Source organism: Anabrus simplex, chromosome 5 (genome assembly GCF_040414725.1).
Source record: "Anabrus simplex isolate iqAnaSimp1 chromosome 5, ASM4041472v1, whole genome shotgun sequence".
Taxonomy (NCBI): Eukaryota; Metazoa; Arthropoda; class Insecta; order Orthoptera; family Tettigoniidae; genus Anabrus; species Anabrus simplex.
Genome location: NC_090269.1, coordinates 91,274,113 through 91,294,264, shown reverse-complemented (window position 1 = coordinate 91,294,264; position 20,152 = coordinate 91,274,113). Strand labels below are relative to the sequence as shown.

At 41.2% G+C, this 20,152-nt stretch overlaps 1 protein-coding gene across 1 annotated transcript in view; it reads right to left on the bottom strand.

Moving 5' to 3' along the window:
* Window positions 1-1,745: 1,745 nt before the first annotated feature.
* Window positions 1,746-20,152, bottom strand: part of LOC136874647 (ATP-sensitive inward rectifier potassium channel 12) — a 114,299-nt gene continuing 95,892 nt past the window's right edge. The window contains exon 3 of the mRNA XM_067148273.2: window positions 1,746-1,903. Within this exon, the coding sequence (XP_067004374.1) occupies window positions 1,827-1,903 (77 nt within the window). The 3' untranslated portion in view covers window positions 1,746-1,826. The remainder of the gene's footprint in view (window positions 1,904-20,152) is intronic.

Here is a 20,152-nt window from a genome sequence, read left to right as displayed (position 1 = left end):
TCAGTAGCCATAAATGGCATAGGCGCCACTCAAGAGGAATACTAGGGAAATTCAGAGTGAGGTAGTTCCCCATTGCTTTTCGCACCGAACCAAAATTAATATTACGTATCAGTCTGCTAAGCCCATTGAAATGCACGACCTACCTACCATATGAGTGACATTTTCAAGCCATTCCTTACAGGGACTGTCTGCATAAGGATTGGCATTATTAGCATCGCTCATACCAAGGGACTGATAAAGGTCAATTAATAACACAAATTTGATCTAGCCCATACCAGAAGACAAAGTGCATTGTAAAAGTGAGGTCTCACCAGCAAAGGTAATTATTATATCATTTCGTAGCAATATTCAGGTGACCAAATAAGGTAATGTCGAATTTCTTGGTTAACATTAACTTTATCGAAAAACCATACATTATAAAAGTTATGGAAAATATAATTTCCAAACCATTTTGTGCATTTTTACCTTACGAATAATGATAACAACAGAGATATTCGCGATTATGACATATTTACGAACTTCCAAACGCATTCGGAAATATTTGTTACACCTAAGGTCTGCAAATAATACAAATTATAGAAAGTACAGTTTTTGATTATTTATGTGTAATAAATTGTTATCGCACGCGATATAATGACAGAAATAATCACGAATTTTGATGTTTACTATAAAGTTCATCAACGCCGAACATGTCGCTCAAACGCCATGCGAACGAGTTAAATGCCGATGATTGTCGTTGTTATTGTACAATCCCCTTGACCATCAACCCATACCGATCAGGGAAATAATTAAGAATACCATACTCTCTCGACTTCGTTTGCTTTAATATCGCTGAACCGGATATGATGGCCTACAACGTTCTAAGCTGATAAAAATGATGAACAATAACATTACCGATGCATTACTTTCTTCACCTTATCCCAGTTATTTCTGAGGTAGATGGACCAACCCAGGGTCATTTTGGTTTTGGCCGTGGGTTTAAGACCGGATGCCCTTCCTGAGACCACGAGATTTTTGAGACGAAAATCTCAACCCAGGATCGACCGGGATTCGAACCTCGTCTTCCGGATGGGAAACCAGCATCTAAGCCGGTGAACTAATCACGTCACCCCCCAAAATATCATTAAATTGACTGTTGTTAACTGAGATATGTTCTGTCTTCGGCTACAACACTCTTCTCTACTAGACGATATTATCAGTTCAACAGCTAGTATATAAGAGAAATTACACAACTTTATAATTCTAATATTCCTTTGTGTAAACTCTGTATTTTTTCGTGAAATACCATGAATAAGCTGCAACTGTGAGAATTTCTCTCTTAGGTCATCAGCCCGCAGGCTCGTAGGATATTCAGATAACACATCAAAGGTCATGCGGTTATAAAGAAACCGCAAAAAAAAAGGCAACGCTAAAATAAGGCATATTAGGCACGATGAGGCGTGAGGTAGTTGCACTGCTTTTCTGAAAGGGCCAGAAATTTCTATTGTAGCACAATTGACTCTATGAGTAGCACCTTTTATAACACGCAGACACACCAGGCGTGCAACAAATGTCATTACTTATCTCTACTCATACCACAGCTGCTTCCATACTGTCACAGCCTTAAATGAAACTGGAGACCTCACTGGAAATACATTTTTTTTGGCATGCACCAAGAGATATAACCAAAATACCGGTACTGCATCCATCAAGAAATAGCAACAGGTGGAAGTTGTGAGAGAGGAATTAAAATGAAACAAAACAAGCCCGCAGGAAATTAATTTCATTAAGAACATTTTTAAGAGTACACATTGTAGATTTTTTCGTTTTACATTCAAAAATATGCTCTAGACTTCGCTGGAAGCTGAAGGCTGTGCAAGGATCAAAGCACTGGAGACGCTGGCCTTTTCTGCAGCCTCAAGATCTGCAAACAAATAAGGAAGGTTTATTTCATTATTGTTATAATAATCAAAACAGTTTCATCAAATCAATCAAATTGCATGCTTTATTAGTTTAATTTAATAATGGGGCACCTAAGTTCATGCCTGGGTACCTAAACAAAACATGTGAAGTTAGGAGCACACAGTCCACTCTGCCATGCTGGTCGTGACAAATTCATTCGAAAACATGCCACCGTTGAAGTACAGTAGCGGCAATATGCAGATGCATTGAATTTTCAATCATAGTACGGCTCAATTTTTCTAGAAACTTACTTCAGGAGTAAGCGTTTTCTTAACAACACGATCAGGCTGCAAAATCCCCACAATAAGGTTTGCTACAAATCTGCCACAAACGTCTGTGGTTTCATCCCGTAAAAGCCATATTTTCTTGTTTTGTGTCCGGCTCCATGGATAAATGGTTAGCGTCCTGGCCTTTGACCACAAGGGTCTCGGATTCGATTTCCGGCAGGGTCAGGAGTTTTAACCAACCATAACTGGTTACTTCCCCTGAGTGTATGTGTAGTCTTCATAATCATTTCATCCTCATCACGACGCACAGGTCGCCTACGCCTACGGGTGTCAAATCAAAAGATCTGCACCCGGCGAGCCGAAGTCCTCGGGCACAACGCGGCACTAAACGCCATACACTATTTCATTTCTTTTCTGGTTTTGTAATGCGTCTCTTACCTGGTCAAAGAATTATGATAGCGAGGTATTACATAATAAAGAAAGTAACAAATGGTAGGCCAAACTTTCAAACACATTTCTCACACGTAGGAGAAATATGTTATACCAAATACAGCAGAGACAATACGCGACACTTCCGGATTTAGCCTTGTTAAAGTGGGAGACAAGTCGCAAGTGGCGCTCCTAGTGGCCTGACCTGAAAATTCGCGCTAAATTCAAATATCAATGGAAATGTATATACGGAAATGGATAAATAAATTACGTCTAGAAAGAAAGTGTTACTAAGATATTAACTTCTGGATAAATGAATGAAGAATTATTTAACAGGTTATTATTTAAAGACTGAAATTAGACATATAATCAAGATGTGAAATGGACTGCTGTGAAAGGACTTGATCTTTCATTTATGTATTACATTTTTAGCTTTAGAATTCCTGCCTGAACGTTCACGGCTATAGTTTTCTTTTTTTCTCATTTAAAAGCATTGTATCGTCATATTAAAACACTTGTCAACAAAAATATTGGCACATTTCTTACACTCATGGTTCAATGAATTTACATTTAAGAGCTGGACAATTTTCCTTTTAACTTGAAGCCTACTAACAGAAAGAAAATCTATAAATTTAGTCTCAAAAACATTCAAACTTTCCCTATAAGCAATACTTGCCATAATGCCATTACATTAGGGTAAAGCAAATTTGCATCATCATATTGTTTCAACAAAATATGTACATTTCTTAAATCACCCATATTTTCTTCAGTGCTTGACAACGCATTACGGCATTCTAAATGGGGTAACTTGGAACACATCCAGCCACACTCATATGCATATGTATTTTCCTGAATTAAATCAAACCCACAGATCACACCTACAAAAACACATCGGTATGAAGGTTAACTGCTGCACTATACAATAAAATATGCGTATTATATTTTAAGCCAGTTAAAATATGGGTCGAGCAGGTCAGAAGATTATGAAGTACTATAAAAATCTCTTTGTCACTGGAAGAATATACATGCAAACACGATATTACTTACATTTTCTTGTCACGAGGGAAACGGAAGAAAGGTCGCGCATTCTTCTCTACTTCATAGTTACTGCAGCCAAACACAGCACATACCTTTCCCCTCATGTTAAGAGGATATATCAAGGAATGACACACGCTTCTATTTAATTATGTCAACTCACTGAAAACGCATAAATAACACCAAAATCTTCACACACAAATCCACGTCCTCTATAACAGAATCAGTAGTTCTCAGGTCAATCCGCTAGAGAGAGCTCTAATAGCTGTCCCTCGATATCTCGCCGAGTGTCGCGTTTGTCTCTACTGTATTTGGTTATACTAGGGGACCTGTGCGAGAAATCTCGCATGTTCATAAAGTATGTAGTGGAGTAGCCCCCTGGTGAACTACTGGTGAACTAAGCAATGCACAAATCAGTACAATATTAGACACTCTTACTTTCCACGTAATGTAAACTTTGATTTTTTAACATTTATGATATCCACTTGAACGGAACCAAATACGAGTGCATTATTATACTGACCAATGTTCCGGAAGTAATTTTTGGTTTTATTATCATTCTTTTCTTAACTGATAATTACAGCATATTATAATGACATAAAAGACGTACCAGCGGTCAAAATGTGAAGTGGACAGGAATGATAGTGCGTATTTTACTTCAGCAACAGTATTTGCAAATCGCACGCTTCGTACAATTTTTCAAAACTCATATTTTAAGTAAAGTATCGATATTTAAGAAATGAGAGTGCAATTCGTCACTGCTAATGTCTATTCTCTTTCTTTTGAATGCTCATTTGTCACGATCGGTTACTTATGAGCGCCTCAAAAGGGATCTATACTACTAAAATAATAGCCTATATATGATAGTCTTGGATCCAGACAAACTTTATTTCCATGTTAGAACTCATTTTCTAGAACTCTAGTACCCAATTAGGGGCTGCCTGGCCGATGCGGCAAAGGCGTGCTCGGTTCGCCCGGAAGGACGTGGGTTCGAATCTCTGTCAGGAAGTCGTAAAATTTAACAAACGAGATTTCCACTTCCGGAGTTGCATATGGCCCTTAGGTTCACTCAGCCTACCCTAAAAATGAGTACCAGGTTAATTCCTGGGGGCAGAGGTGGTCGGGCGTTATCTAACCACTCTACCCCATGACATCCTGAGGTTAACAATGGTGGAAGCCTTTACCTTCCACTCCTCGAAGGGCCTTCATGGCCTGTACGGAGGTGACTTTTCTTTGCTTTGCTAGTACATTAGTCATAGGAAACACCACTGCTATCTCAACCTGTATACTGCCTGCTCTATGCTATGCGGTTAACATGCTGCTCAGCGTGAGCTCTTTGTGTCACAAACCTCCACTAGGGCGCCAGCTAACGCACCCAGTTTATCTCCGTACCCACATTGTTGCGTTTCCGTGTTTTTGCATCGAATATTATGTGTGTTTCATTGGTTCTAAAATGATGAATTGTTGTGTTCCTCTCTGTATATCATAGCAAGGAATCCAAATTCTTTAGGTGTGAGGTTTCATTAAATCCCCCAAGTAAAGAACTTGGTGGAAATTGGCTTAACGCTATATCAAGGCAAGGATCAACCAAGGGTAGTCAGTGGATTCCATCCGATTATTCTCCTATTTATAGTCTGAATTTTAGAGAAGGAGATAAAACTGAAATAAAAATTATATTGAAGCCAGAGAGTGTGCCTTGTCGATTTTCGAATTGGCCCCATACAGAAAAATACCTCCACGAAACACCACACGGCGACAAGATATTTGTTCTTCAACCGCAGGAAATACATTGGATGACGAGTACGAAATTCATGTGAACAATTTTGTCTCAATCCACGTTAAGAATGACAGCAATCACCAGAAAATCATACATTAGAGGCTCCGATCGAGAATTCTGAAACTGCGATAAAAGCTGCTGACTAACCATAATGAACTCAAAAGACTACAGAGGAAATTCGAAGACAAACCAGAAATTGATCGTCTGAATAAACTAAAGGCAGCAGCTAAATATGATGAACAAGAGACCGTTTATCTTTTAGATCAAATCCACAATTTCCCCAAGACAAAATCCGTGCGGTCAGAACAAATCACACGGGACTGTGTGGCGTAGAGAATAGTATCCCAAACGGTTACGAATATAATAATAATAATAATAATAATAATAATAATAATAATTGTTACCGTGTTTTAGCGGTAGGTAGAGGCGTAAGAAGGTGCGGGCGTGAATGGGTTTCAAACTACGGAATCAAGGTTAATGTAAAAGTAATTTAAAATTTAACTAGGTTATATTTTCTTTTCAAAAACAAAGCAATAACAGACATGGCAGGTACAATGTAGCAAAACAAGGGGAGATACAATATTTACAGGTTTTGGGCTTCACGCCCTGACTTCTGCGATCAGCTCAGTTTTACCACAAACACAAGTTTTAACAGAGGGGCAGAAAACCCCACTCATCCCTAGGAGCCCCTGGCTCCGAATTACACAGAAAAGCCTCCACGAGGCATATGACACTCCATTTTCAAAAGAGCGATCCGCTCTTAAAATTTAAGCCTCTCAAAGGCCACACCAAACTCTACCTTCAAGCTGTCCTCTAAGGACGTATTCACAGGGGTAAAATACCCAACCTACAGAGGTCTATTACATGAAAAGAAGGTTGATTACATGACCTCTAAAATAACAATTTGAGAGGAGGCGATCTTGCACTCCTAATACACTTTGTTTTTAAAACCTAATCTGGCTCTGGGCCACTAACGCAAGGGCTAATCCCATACTACAGAGGTGACTTAGAGAAGAACACTTTACATTACATAAACGAAGAATAGTTTGAGAAAATAAGTTCACCTCAAAACAAATGTGAGTGGGAGCTCGAGAGGGTTAGCACTCTCTATCCCAATATGTAGCTTTACAAGAAAAAGATGAAAAGAGTAATTACATTTTAGGAAAAGGTTACATGATGGAAATGCTTCGAACCCGCCGCGAGTGTTAAACTGCCGACCTAGCAAGAAAAGAAGTTATTAATAGGCCATTACCTGGTGTTGAACGGCTGAAGAAGAAAGAGGCGCTTCCCGCCTCCTGCTATGTACTTAATACACTGAAAGATGGAACAGAAGTGGCCCGGAGACCCCAAAATCAGCAGTTTATATCCTCTCGCGGAAGATTCTAGGCGTTAGGGGAAAGAAAACACCCTCCCACAAAATCTTTATTGGTTCGGGAAAAGAAACCCCTACATAGAGGAAAAAGAAACACATTATTGGTGGAAAATTAATTAAAGAAATTCGGGATTGGCTAGATCCAAACTAAGGGGAAAAGGAGGGGTATACAGCCAACTTAAACAAGAAACAAACTTTTGAAATAAAAATTTCTCCAACAAAATAGTTCTTTAACTCCGCACTAGGTCGCACTATTGTTGATCTTCAGTAGTGTCCTCTAGAAGAGAAAGTTCACACTTCTTACTTCAAGCGAAACAAAAACACATCAAAAGTGACACAGTTCAAAAACTCAAAATTTTCCACGTGGTGACATCTTCTGAGAAAGTAGAGAATTAATAGAATAGATAAAGTTCAACCTTCCTCCAGAAGAGGAGTTTCAACTGGCGCAACTTTTAAATAAACAGAGTAGAGGTGTACCGCCCGGTACAGACCTCCCCCCCCAAAAGTTCCTCCAAGGGGTAACACAGAAGAACATAAGCTTTGTTTCCAAAATAAGGTCCAAGTTTTGATGTTGATATTAAGATTAATTGCGGAAGCATTTATAAGATTTTAGTAATTTGGTTGGTTGCAATTTCAAAATTTTGTTGTTGCCGGTGCAGTAAAGTTTTTCTGTTGTAGTAGTTGAATTTCTGAAGATAAACCTTTAATGCTTAAAAGTGAAGAAAAGTTTTGCAATGTCCACCAAATATTGTTGTTAAATTCCCAAATGTAATTATTGCTTATGGTGACTGTCCATGTAGTTGATGTAGATTGAGTCGGATGGCCAGACCGGCCGTTGCAGCTTGCGTCCAACGGAGGCCGCTCGGACCCCTCAAGTACCCTGAGATACCGCTCGCCCGCACTATGAGGGGAGCAGAGGTGTTGAAGTACGCCGCGCCCGCGGTGAACAGATACAGGCTGCGGGCATGTAGCAGGACGTGCGCCGCACATCAGCCTTGGCCGGGGGGAGAGCTCCGGCTCGCCGTGCACATGTCGTCCTCGCTGGAGAGGAGGGGGCCCATCCCCCTCCCCAGTCGCTGCACGGCGCTGCGCGGCTGCGGGGGCGCTGAAACATTAAAGCTAGGCGGCAGAATTGTGTTGGACTATTATCTTCTTTGAGGGTACAGGCTTGTGGAGAGGTTGAGGGGCCAGCGGCGTGTAGATATCCATGGCATTTACTATTATGAAGCCACAGTGTAAGGTGGAGCAGGAGACGGGAGCGTGGTAATGGCCGTGGCAAGAACAGGATGGCAGTTTAACGTGTCGGGGCAGGTTTTACACAAGGCTTACATCTAAAACCAAAATATTACAGAAGGGGCAGAAAGCCTTAAAAGTGAAACTCAAAAAAAAAATATAACCTTCATATCCTTTCAAAATAATATGGAGCAAGTTAACACAGAAATTACACCGGTTTCACCTGGGACAGGTGAACTCTAAATATCCTCTCGGTGGCTGGATTACTTAGCAATAAGGTAACCGGCGTAAGAAAATCGAGAATGATACAAGGCCCATGAAATCTGGGGGCAAGCTTGCCCGCGGGAACAAAATTTTTGACCATAACCTGGTCACCTACCTTCAAAGTGGTGGGTCTCCGTCCACGATCATACCTTTCCCTAACCTTTTCATGAGACACTTTAAGATTGGCTTTAGCCTTCTTCCAAAGATCTTTAATGTTATCCGGATCTATTGTCTCGGGTAGAATGTCATTCAAAGACCAGAGGTTAGAGAGCGGCGAGTTGGGAACAAACTTGAACATCAAAGAAGCTGGAGTAAACTTGTGAGATTCATGAACCGCCGAATTCAAAGCAAAAGCTATCCAATGCAGGGACGTGTCCCACCTGGAAGGATCTTCATGATGATAGGCAATGAGTGCGGACCTGAGATTACGGTTAACCCGTTCAGCCAGAGAAGGTTGAGGGTAATAAGCAGAAGTAGTTACATGAGAGATGGACAAGTCAAAACAGAATTTACGAAATAAATTTGATGTAAAAGCCTTAGCATTATCAGATACAATATATTGACACGGACCAAAAGAAGCAAAAATAGAATTTAAGCAAGTAATTGTAGACTGAGCGGTAGCCAGCTTAGTCGGAAATAACCAGGAAAATCTTGTAAAACCATCTACACACACAAAGATGAACTTGTGGGCATTGCCCTTTGACTGGGGGAAGGGTCCCACATAATCAATATACAGGCGTTCCATGGGGCGCGACGCTTGATGCGAAGACAAGAGGCCTACCTTGGTGGACATGGTTGGTTTACTGAGCAAACAAGATTTACAAGCTTTTACAAGTTCACGGATTTCACCGTCCATACCTTTCCAGATGAACATTTCACGAATCTTTTCACGAGTTTTAAAGATACCCAGATGCCCTCCCAATGGGGTCTCATGATAGTATTTGAAGATCATAGGTACAAGAACCGCTGGAACAACAACTTTCATCAACTTATCATGCCTCGAAGGGCAACATAGAACACCATTCCTCAGAACATAAGGGACAGCATGTTCCCCAGAAGAAAGGGTTTCCATTATAGGAGCCAGCGTCGGATCTTCCCGTTGGTATTTCTCAATATCCCTAAAAAGCATGGGAGCATCTGTTAAGATGGCATTAACACCAGATAGTATGGACTCGGAAGGTGATGAACTATCGACCGGTTCGTGGGTCTCTACGTCGTTATGAAACATACGGCTGAGTCCATCGGCAACAACATTTTCAGTACCTCTGATATGCCGTACATCGAATTGGAAGGCAGAAATACGGATGGCCCAACGGGCTATACGACCTGTACGACGCGGCCTACCCAAGACCCAGCTTAAGGCTTGATTATCTGTCTCCAGATCGAATTTGACGTGTTCCAGATAGAGACGGAACTTTTCTAAGGCGAATAAGACTGCCAAACCTTCAAGCTCATATATGGAGTACTTTGCTTCTTGAGCTGACAATGTCCTAGACGCATAGGCGATGGGTCGCCTCCCTAGTTCAGTCTCTTGAAGAAGAACTGCAGCTACTGCTGACGACGATGCGTCGGTTTGGACGATGAATTTCTTCGAGAAATCAGGCATAGCAAGTACAGGGGCATTACAGAGAGCTAATTTTAGATCTTCAAAAGCGGCTTGTTGAGAAGGTCCCCACTCGAATTTGATGCCTTTCCTACGAAGAAGGTTTAAGGGCGCCGCTCTATTAGCAAAGTTAGGAATGAACTTCCTGAAGAAATTCACCATACCAATGAACCTGGCGATACCTTTGATGTCCTTGGGAGGTTTAAAATCACGGATGGCCTGTGTTCTAGAATGATCGACTGCTACTCCATCGGGTGATACAATATGCCCTAGGAATGACATAGAGGGCTTAGCAAAGGCAACCTTGGACAACTTAACAGTTAACCCAGCCTTACGAAGGCGATCGAGAACTTCTCGCAGATGATCTAGATGTTCTTCAAAGGTCTCTGAAAATACGACGACATCATCTAAGTAGTGGTATAAGTACTCAAATTTGATGTCGGAAAAGACCCTATCTAGTAGCCTAGTGAGCACAGCTGCCCCCGTGGGGAGCCCGAAAGGCACGCGGTTGTATTCGTATAAATTCCAGTCCGTGGCAAACGCTGTAAGGTGTTTAGACTCTTCGGCAAGGGGAATTTGATTATAGGCCTGATTCAAGTCCAAGATGGTGAAGAACTTGGCCTTACGAAACCATGAAAAGCAAGAATGAAGGTCGGGAAGGGGCACAGATTGCAACACCACCTTCCGATTGAGAGCCCTGTAATCAATGACAGGCCTGAAGCCTCCTTGGGGTTTCGGGACTAGAAAAATAGGCGAAGAATACGCTGACTTAGAGGGCCTAATAATACCATCCTTCAACATCTGATCGATGATTTCTTTCAGAGCCTTCATTTTAGGTGGAGATAGCCTATACGGTGGAAAACGGACAGGAATCGAGTCCGTGACCTCAATTTTGTATTCAATAAGGTCAGTAACACCAAGAGTATCAGAGAACACCTCGGGAAACGACTGACACAGTTTGCGAATACTATCAGCCTGCTCCTCAGGTAGATGTCTAAGGTCTAACAACATCTCATCCTGGGTAGGCGAAATAGATGAACATGATACAGAATTACACTTTAATAGTGGGATTTTATAACTAGAAGCAAATTTGAATGTGCACGACCTAGACCGGAGATCGAGCACAAGACCAGTGTGAGAAATAAAGTCAGCTCCCAATATAATGGGGCAAGACAATTGCTTGGCCACAAACAATTTAACTTTCCATGTAAACTTAAAAACACGAATTTTGACCAGTAAGGAACCTAGAATTTCTAATGGAGATGAATTAGCCGAAACGTATTGAACAGGAGAAGAGACATAGTCAGGGAGTTTACAAACAGATTTCAATTTAGAATACCAATCAGCCGAAATAATGGAACAAACACTGCCTGAATCTAAGAGAGCTGTTATAGGCTCGTTATTTAACTCAATTTTAAGAAAAGGAACAGGTGCGGGGGTATCCGCCGCAATCCTAAGACACTCTTTAGGGCATTCAAAAGATGAATTTGAAGGCTGGTCGTTCTCTGCATTTACAACCTGTTTACTAGGGGCTGAGTCTCGGGAATATGGATTAGTCGGCTCAGCCGACGCCACTAGTCACTTTTTATTATTGGCATAGCTGGAATTTGCACCAGAAGTTGAGCAGGAGGGGGTGCTATTTGAGTTTGGGCAATTCCTGGCGATATGTGAGAAGGCCCCACACTTAAAACAGCCTTGTGATGACTCTGCTCCATCCCTTGTCCCACTTGACTTGATCAGAGGACACTTATCCCGCAGATGGTCAGGCGACCCGCAAGCATAACATTTACGGGGATTGACTGGTCGGCGAGGTGGAGGCCGAGTGTTACTAAAGGAAGGCGGGGGTTCTTTCGCCACACGCAAGGAATCGGCATACCTAACTCCTTCCGCAGAGACGGCTAATGCTTCCAGTTCAGAGAAGGTTTGCGGGCACGCCGCGAAACACAAATATGACCTGTAGGGTGGTGAAATCCCTTCAACAATAGCTTGCACGATCTGATCCTCAGGGAAGTGGAGAGCAAACACCCTAGTATAAAACTTAATATCTTGGATGAAGTCTGCCAGGTTTTCATCCAAGCGCTGTACCCGATAATAGTATTTCTGAATAAGGGAGGACCTGGCCCTAGCCGGGATGAAGTTAGCTAGCAAATGGGCATGGAAATCCTCAATAGAAGATTGCTCGGCAATGGCTCTAACTATTTTGTCAGATAGAACACCAATAGCATAAGGATAGATAATTTGCAAAATTTGACATGGGGAAAGAGAAAACACAAGGGCATGATCCTGAAATTCCACTAGAAATCTTAAAAATGAAATTACGTCACTGGTGGTGTTGACGGAAAACTTAGAGATACCTCTAAGCAACATTGCCAATGGATGAGGCAAGCTGCTGAACCCAGGTGTCATAGTCGTTAAAGGTTTCAAGGGCAAAGAAGTTAATTCAGAGCGGATGTTACTCAATGACGCACGGCGTTCAGATTCGTTGTTCGATGGGGCAGAGATAGTTTGAGCAGCAACGGTTATCCTATTGACTTCTCCCTGAGGAGGCTCTTCCTCGTTACCTACATTCACCGTGGCGGGTTGATCAGTTTTGGGAGGAGCTTCGCCGGTTAGCAATTGAGTGACCGTATTAGACAATTCAGAAATAGTTTCAAGGAGCGTATTAGCTTGCATCCTCTGAACGCCATTCACCTTTAGAGACAATACATCATTAACTCTATTTGCAAAGTGATACAGCCTGCCTTGCACACGCTTAATTTGATTAGGAGATGGATCGTTTTCATCAAAAAAGCTGACTACCGATGCTAGCCCAGTAATATTCTCGACAATCGTGGAAAGAGAGTCATCAATTTCTTTCTCTCCCAAATTGGGGATGGAAATGGGCAAATCAAGGGACTCTCTAAGCTTGTTAGTATCTATTGCAACCGTGCCTCCAGATTGAACGTTTCTGATAGTTAACTCATATATCAACTCCTCTTTGCGCAAGTAGTTAAGGAGGAGAACATCGCGAGGGCCGGGCATGACGACAGAACAATTTTGAAAAACTCAAAAAATTCCAGCAACTGAGAAAATTGTTAGAGTTCGAATCAAAGCAATGTTTAGCCGTCAAAAGGGGCTAAATTGAGACCCATTCAACCACGCTCTGCTACCACTTGTTACCGTGTTTTAGCGGTAGGTAGAGGCGTAAGAAGGTGCGGGCGTGAATGGGTTTCAAACTACGGAATCAAGGTTAATGTAAAAGTAATTTAAAATTTAACTAGGTTATATTTTCTTTTCAAAAACAAAGCAATAACAGACATGGCAGGTACAATGTAGCAAAACAAGGGGAGATACAATATTTACAGGTTTTGGGCTTCACGCCCTGACTTCTGCGATCAGCTCAGTTTTACCACAAACACAAGTTTTAACAGAGGGGCAGAAAACCCCACTCATCCCTAGGAGCCCCTGGCTCCGAATTACACAGAAAAGCCTCCACGAGGCATATGACACTCCATTTTCAAAAGAGCGATCCGCTCTTAAAATTTAAGCCTCTCAAAGGCCACACCAAACTCTACCTTCAAGCTGTCCTCTAAGGACGTATTCACAGGGGTAAAATACCCAACCTACAGAGGTCTATTACATGAAAAGAAGGTTGATTACATGACCTCTAAAATAACAATTTGAGAGGAGGCGATCTTGCACTCCTAATACACTTTGTTTTTAAAACCTAATCTGGCTCTGGGCCACTAACGCAAGGGCTAATCCCATACTACAGAGGTGACTTAGAGAAGAACACTTTACATTACATAAACGAAGAATAGTTTGAGAAAATAAGTTCACCTCAAAACAAATGTGAGTGGGAGCTCGAGAGGGTTAGCACTCTCTATCCCAATATGTAGCTTTACAAGAAAAAGATGAAAAGAGTAATTACATTTTAGGAAAAGGTTACATGATGGAAATGCTTCGAACCCGCCGCGAGTGTTAAACTGCCGACCTAGCAAGAAAAGAAGTTATTAATAGGCCATTACCTGGTGTTGAACGGCTGAAGAAGAAAGAGGCGCTTCCCGCCTCCTGCTATGTACTTAATACACTGAAAGATGGAACAGAAGTGGCCCGGAGACCCCAAAATCAGCAGTTTATATCCTCTCGCGGAAGATTCTAGGCGTTAGGGGAAAGAAAACACCCTCCCACAAAATCTTTATTGGTTCGGGAAAAGAAACCCCTACATAGAGGAAAAAGAAACACATTATTGGTGGAAAATTAATTAAAGAAATTCGGGATTGGCTAGATCCAAACTAAGGGGAAAAGGAGGGGTATACAGCCAACTTAAACAAGAAACAAACTTTTGAAATAAAAATTTCTCCAACAAAATAGTTCTTTAACTCCGCACTAGGTCGCACTATTGTTGATCTTCAGTAGTGTCCTCTAGAAGAGAAAGTTCACACTTCTTACTTCAAGCGAAACAAAAACACATCAAAAGTGACACAGTTCAAAAACTCAAAATTTTCCACGTGGTGACATCTTCTGAGAAAGTAGAGAATTAATAGAATAGATAAAGTTCAACCTTCCTCCAGAAGAGGAGTTTCAACTGGCGCAACTTTTAAATAAACAGAGTAGAGGTGTACCGCCCGGTACAATAATAATAATAATAATAATAATAATAATAATAATAATAATAATAATAATAATAATAATAATAATAGTAATAATGTTATTTGCTTTATGTCCCACTAACTACTTTTACGGTTTTCGGAGACGCCTGTTACGAATATGGGAAGACTCCTGGTCTAGTGTCTGCTCCATCATAAAGTACTCTGGACAGGTATCCTAAATAGAAATTGTTGAGTGTGGTGTCGCGATTTCCCAATTAGCAAAGTCAAGACTTAGAACTGAAAATAAAACTCAGACCAACAGAGGGGAGTATAACTGCAATTGCCGATTAAACGGATAATTGGGTACGGCTCCTCTATGACCGAAGCTGTGACAAGTTCGTTTGCGTGGTCAACACTGAAAGTGTATGCGGCCAAGATATTGAAAATCTGTTCTGTTGTGTTTCGTTGTGAACGGACTTTCAAAAATTTCCCTATTTCCTCTGCCTACTTCCTCGTTAAAGGCTTTGAAGTCTCCGAACTATTCCTTTTAGTTCAGTGACATAGAACGAATGTTTCATTTTGGAGAGGGAAAATGAGAAACCGTGTGACACATCCGTGTGATCCCAGTCGTAAACTTCTTTTCAGTTTTGACTATTACCACGTGATAAAAAATGTGAGATCCCACTTCTTAGACAGAGAAATTACAGCTATGGCATAATCACCTTCAAATATGTGAAAGAAGACTATCGTCTACAGAGAGACTTGACATTTAAGCCCGTTCGGTATTACGAAAACACACATCGAACAGAGGAATTTGGAAAAAGATGAATGTTCTGCTCTTCAAATATTTACCCAGCGGTTAATGCTTCTATTCGCTTCATGAAATAAAACTATGCCCGTTTATAAACACGAGTTTAGACTTTTCAGACGCGTAATTGCCGGTGCGCTTCATGGAGTCATTAAAAAAAATCACATTCCACGTCGAAAAACTGAAGTGTCTGACTAACGAGACGGCAGGAGCTGTCTCGCTGACTGTGAAATATATACCGTAGTTGAATGTGTTTCTTATCTGTTACAAAATGGGTTCTTTTATGTTCTCACTAGATGATTTTCTGGAGACGCAAAGAAGCTCTATTTAGTGCAGTGAGATTGGGTGGTTGATATAATGACAAGACGGATGCACGCACTGCATTATGTGCTATAAAATGCATCCTGAAATATGGTCGTGAGCAAAGGGTCAGCGAAATAGTGATAGACAAATTTGTGCGTCCACTGCTGGTATATAGCAGTAAGAAAACTTTGTTACACGTATCAATAAAATTCTGCAATTTTCATGTACTATGCAACAGTGGTTTGATCCTAATATATCTACTGTAACTGCTAAGATTTTATATATTTTATGTTTCTATATCAAGCCAAACTCTAATACGAAATGTTAGTTCCTGTATGTGCACTATCTTTTCAAATAATAACACGTTAAGGATTATTTTTCATTTTATATTGGTGTTATGGACGAACTCTCATTTAACCAACATGTGCTCTGGGTGCGGTAAGTGCTGCCATATGTAATGTCGCTGTAAACTCAATTCTCGCTGCACAGAGCAGGCAGTATATAGTGATTGAGACGGCGGTGGGAAACACACAGGAACTGAACGTGCCAATAGATATACCACATGAAACTCTTTCTTACATGTGACGGCAGGTGTATGCATGTATCAATGCTAACGGAGGGCGTTTTGAACATTTCATACGAGAAAGAGTTTCGTGTGATATGCTGGTACGTTCTATTAATGGACAACCCTCCCACTGCACATATTCTCTTTGTCCCACTGGGCATAACGTCACTTCCCATTGTGTATGCCTAACCGCAATCGGGCAATGAGGTAACCCATTAGAAGGGAGGCCTAAGATTCATCGCCATCTAGTACCACGCGTGACATCACGCAAAGCCGAACCAAGACCAACTACAACCTATAGGCCCGGTTTCATCAACACATGTTAGTACTTAACAAGGTGTTAAATCATTTTAACATACGATTTAAGAAAATTTGCGTTTCATCAACAAATGTTAACATTAACAAATGTTAAACAGCGTATTAAAGTTAACATCAGCCATTTCCAATGTTAAATGGCTAACATTAGCATTTAGCAACCTGTTCCAAAATGGCTGCTGTGAATCTCGCTTTCGAGGCGGAATTGCTCTATTTAGATCTTTTACAAAACAATCCTGATCGAAGAAGAGTTCAGCGACGTAATGACTTTGAAAATTTGACGGATCCGAAATTTCTTCATAGATACAGGTTATCAAAAACAGTCGTTGCTAAGGTTGTTGACGAAATTCAAGTGAGGTTAGAATATCCTACGAAGGGAAACTTACCTCTTTCTCCAATGTTGCAGGTACTGATAATATTACGAGTTTTTGCTACTGGTTATTTTCACATAATGGCCGGAGACAATGCTGGAATTTCTAAAGCCACTGTTAATAGTTGTTCGTCGAGTGTCTGCAGCAATAGCATCCATGAGAAGGAGGTATATAACATTCCCTTCAGTAGAAGAGCGTCAGCAAATTATCCGCGACTTCTATGAAATAAGCCGTTTTCCTAGTGTTTGTTATACGTGCAATAGATTGCAAACATGTAAGAATCCAATCACCTGGAGGCAATTGGGCCGAAATATATCGTAATCGAAAGGGATATTTCTCTGTTAATGTTAATGTTCAGGTGATTAGTGAGCCTAACCTCCAAATCAGGGATATACTTGCTAGGTGGTCTGGTTCTGCACACGACAATACAATATTTAATAACTCCCATATCGGAGCACAGTTTGAAGTGGGACAATTAACGAAGTGATTTTGTTAGGTGACAGCGGATACCCGCTAAAAAAGTATATGTTAACCTCATTGAAACCCTCGCGGACTTTTCCCGCGCCTCGTCCTTTTCTTTTATCGTCAAGCCATCTGTGCGCTTGCACTCAATAACTTATATATATATTTAATAACTCATTCAATTAACAACTCTTTTTCGAAGGAGGAAAAATTAGAACTACGATTCCGTTTCACTTCACGCGCCATATTTTACAGCTGTGCTCAAACAAAAGCGCATCGGAGCGCGCTGTAAAACAGCATGTTCGTACCACTGCCTCCTTGATTCGCACCAGTTCGCAATATTGGGAGAGTTAACAGTCGATTAGTTAACATTTCACAAGAAAAGTTTGATGAAACGCAAGAAACCTAGCAAGATGTTAAATTTCTAACTCCGTATTAACTAACTACTTGTTAGTATATATTTAACATGTGTTGATGAAACCGGGCCATAATATTGTAGTTGGTCTTGGCCGAACATAGCCGACTCCGCTCCGAACCGAAACCGTTTACTGTAGCACCCGACAGGGGCCAGCGGCTGCGCGCGCACTGGCACTCGCATTAGTGTACTAATTTAAGAAAATACTGAAATATACACTTTCACTGTAGTACGCATGATGACATGAAATCATCCCCAGTAGTCATTATTAAAAGTAACTTGAAGTACATTTTAAAACTCGAAGTTCGTTTTCTTTTCAGAAATATATATACAAGTTACACAAGAAATTTTATATTATCACTTTGTCAGAAACATAATGCTGAACTTCAGCGGGATAGGAATATATCATAAAATAATTTTATTCAGAACTGTTCTGTTAGTTTTGTGTCTTCAGTGAGAATCCTTGGAAAACTCTCTGTAAATAAAGAATATTTATTCACTGTTACAAAAAGGAATATTTCCATGACAGCAAACACTATGTTTAAAATTCAGTGTAACTTTATTATTGATGTAAAACGAAGATTCGTTTAGATACCAGTCTTCAATAAATAATAAAATTGAACAATAAAATATACAGTTATTATTCGTGAAGGGCTAGTTATCTCCCTAGAAATGATCATTTTAGTTAATCTCCGTTTCAACACAAACCTCGTAATTATCTCTATTTCTGTTTATATCTCCATGGCGATGAGAAGGTGGTGGTGATTATTGCTTTAAGAGAAAATGCAATTGGGCTACCATCAACGCTTAACAAACTGATCACAGGAAGAAGTCCGACACTTCGACAAATGAAGGAATCGGCCAAAGAAAGACAAGGGTCACAAAGGGCGCGAAAATGAAAGACTTCGTAGCATTCGCAGATGTAACACCGCCGGGGTCGGAAATGAACAAGAGTTGACCAAGAGAGGTTGGACAGGACTGATGAAAGTGTGGAGCCTGGCACAACTAAGTGGAAGCAATGCCAGGACACAGCTAAGGGCCTCGTGGTCGCCAACCCACGCTCCCATGCTGAAAACCCCAGGAACCCCTTTTAGCCGCCTCTTACAAGCAGGGGATACCGTGGATATTATATTCTACAGATCCTGCAACCTCAGAGGGTACCGGGCGAGTTGGCTGTGCGGTTACGGTCGCGCAGCTGTGAGCTTGCATCCGGGAGATAGTGGGTTCGAACCCTACTGTCGGCAGCCCTGAAGGTGGTTTCCCATTTTCATATCAGGAAAATGCTGGGGCTGTACCTCAGTTAAGGCCACGGTCGCTTCGTTCCCATTCCTAGACCTTTCCTGTCCCATCGTCGCCATAAGACCTGTCTGTGTCGTTGCGACGTAAAGCAAGTTGTAAAAAAACTTCAGAGGGCTCCATGAAAGCCGTCGTAAGCCTATAAAATAAGCCTATACTGTACTTCAGTGTAAATTTAATATTAAAGATTTCTATATTGGATATATAGGCTAATCCTGAATTTTTAAAAATAATGTGCATAGCTATAATTCATACAGATGTTTCTTTAACACATATTATTCTACGCTGCTATTAGCTCCGTAGCTTAATGGTTAGCGTCAAAACTTCCATTTCAGAACGTCATAGGTTCGATTCCCGGCCGGGTCGCTTTTTAACTGCGTCTAGTTAATTTAATTCGGGGACTGGGTGGATTTTTGCTAGTGGTTTAACGTCGCATTAACGCATTTTCAGGGCTGCCGACGGTGGGATCAAACCCACCAACTGCCGCATGCAAGCTAACAGCTGCGCGACCCTAACCACATGGTCAACTAACTCGGTACTCGTAATATTGGGTACATCTCTCCACATATATTTGGCGTTAGGAAGGGCATCCAGTCGTAAAGCAGGCTCCAGTCCACATGTGCTGCACAGTTAGCATCCGACTTCACAAGGATGTGGGAAAAACGGAAGAAGAACAGGAAAACTCCATGGCACTATTGCTTTCCTATTGCATCTGTTATAGCTATAAACATTATTTTTAAAAATTCAGAAATGTTAGTTTATTTGTTGTTTAAAGAGGCCTAACAGCTAGGTCATCGGCCAAATTCAAAATTAGTATCCAATCTAGAAATCTTTAATATTAAAGTTTCACTGAAGTACAGTATAGGCTTGTTGTTGGTAATATATAACGCCTTTCATAGAGCCCTCTGAGTTTGCGGGGTCTGTATAATATAATATCTACCATATCCCCTGCTTGTCGCAAGAGGCGGCTAAAAGGGGTCCATGGGGGTTTTCAGCTTGGGAGCGTGGGTTGGCGACCACGAGGCCCTTAGCTAAGTCCTGGCGTTGCTTCCACTTAGTTGTGCCAGCCTTCACACTTTCATCAGTCCTGTCCAACCTCTTGATCAACTCTTGTTCATTTCCGACCCCGGCGGTATTTCATCTGCGAATGCTACGGAGTCTTTCA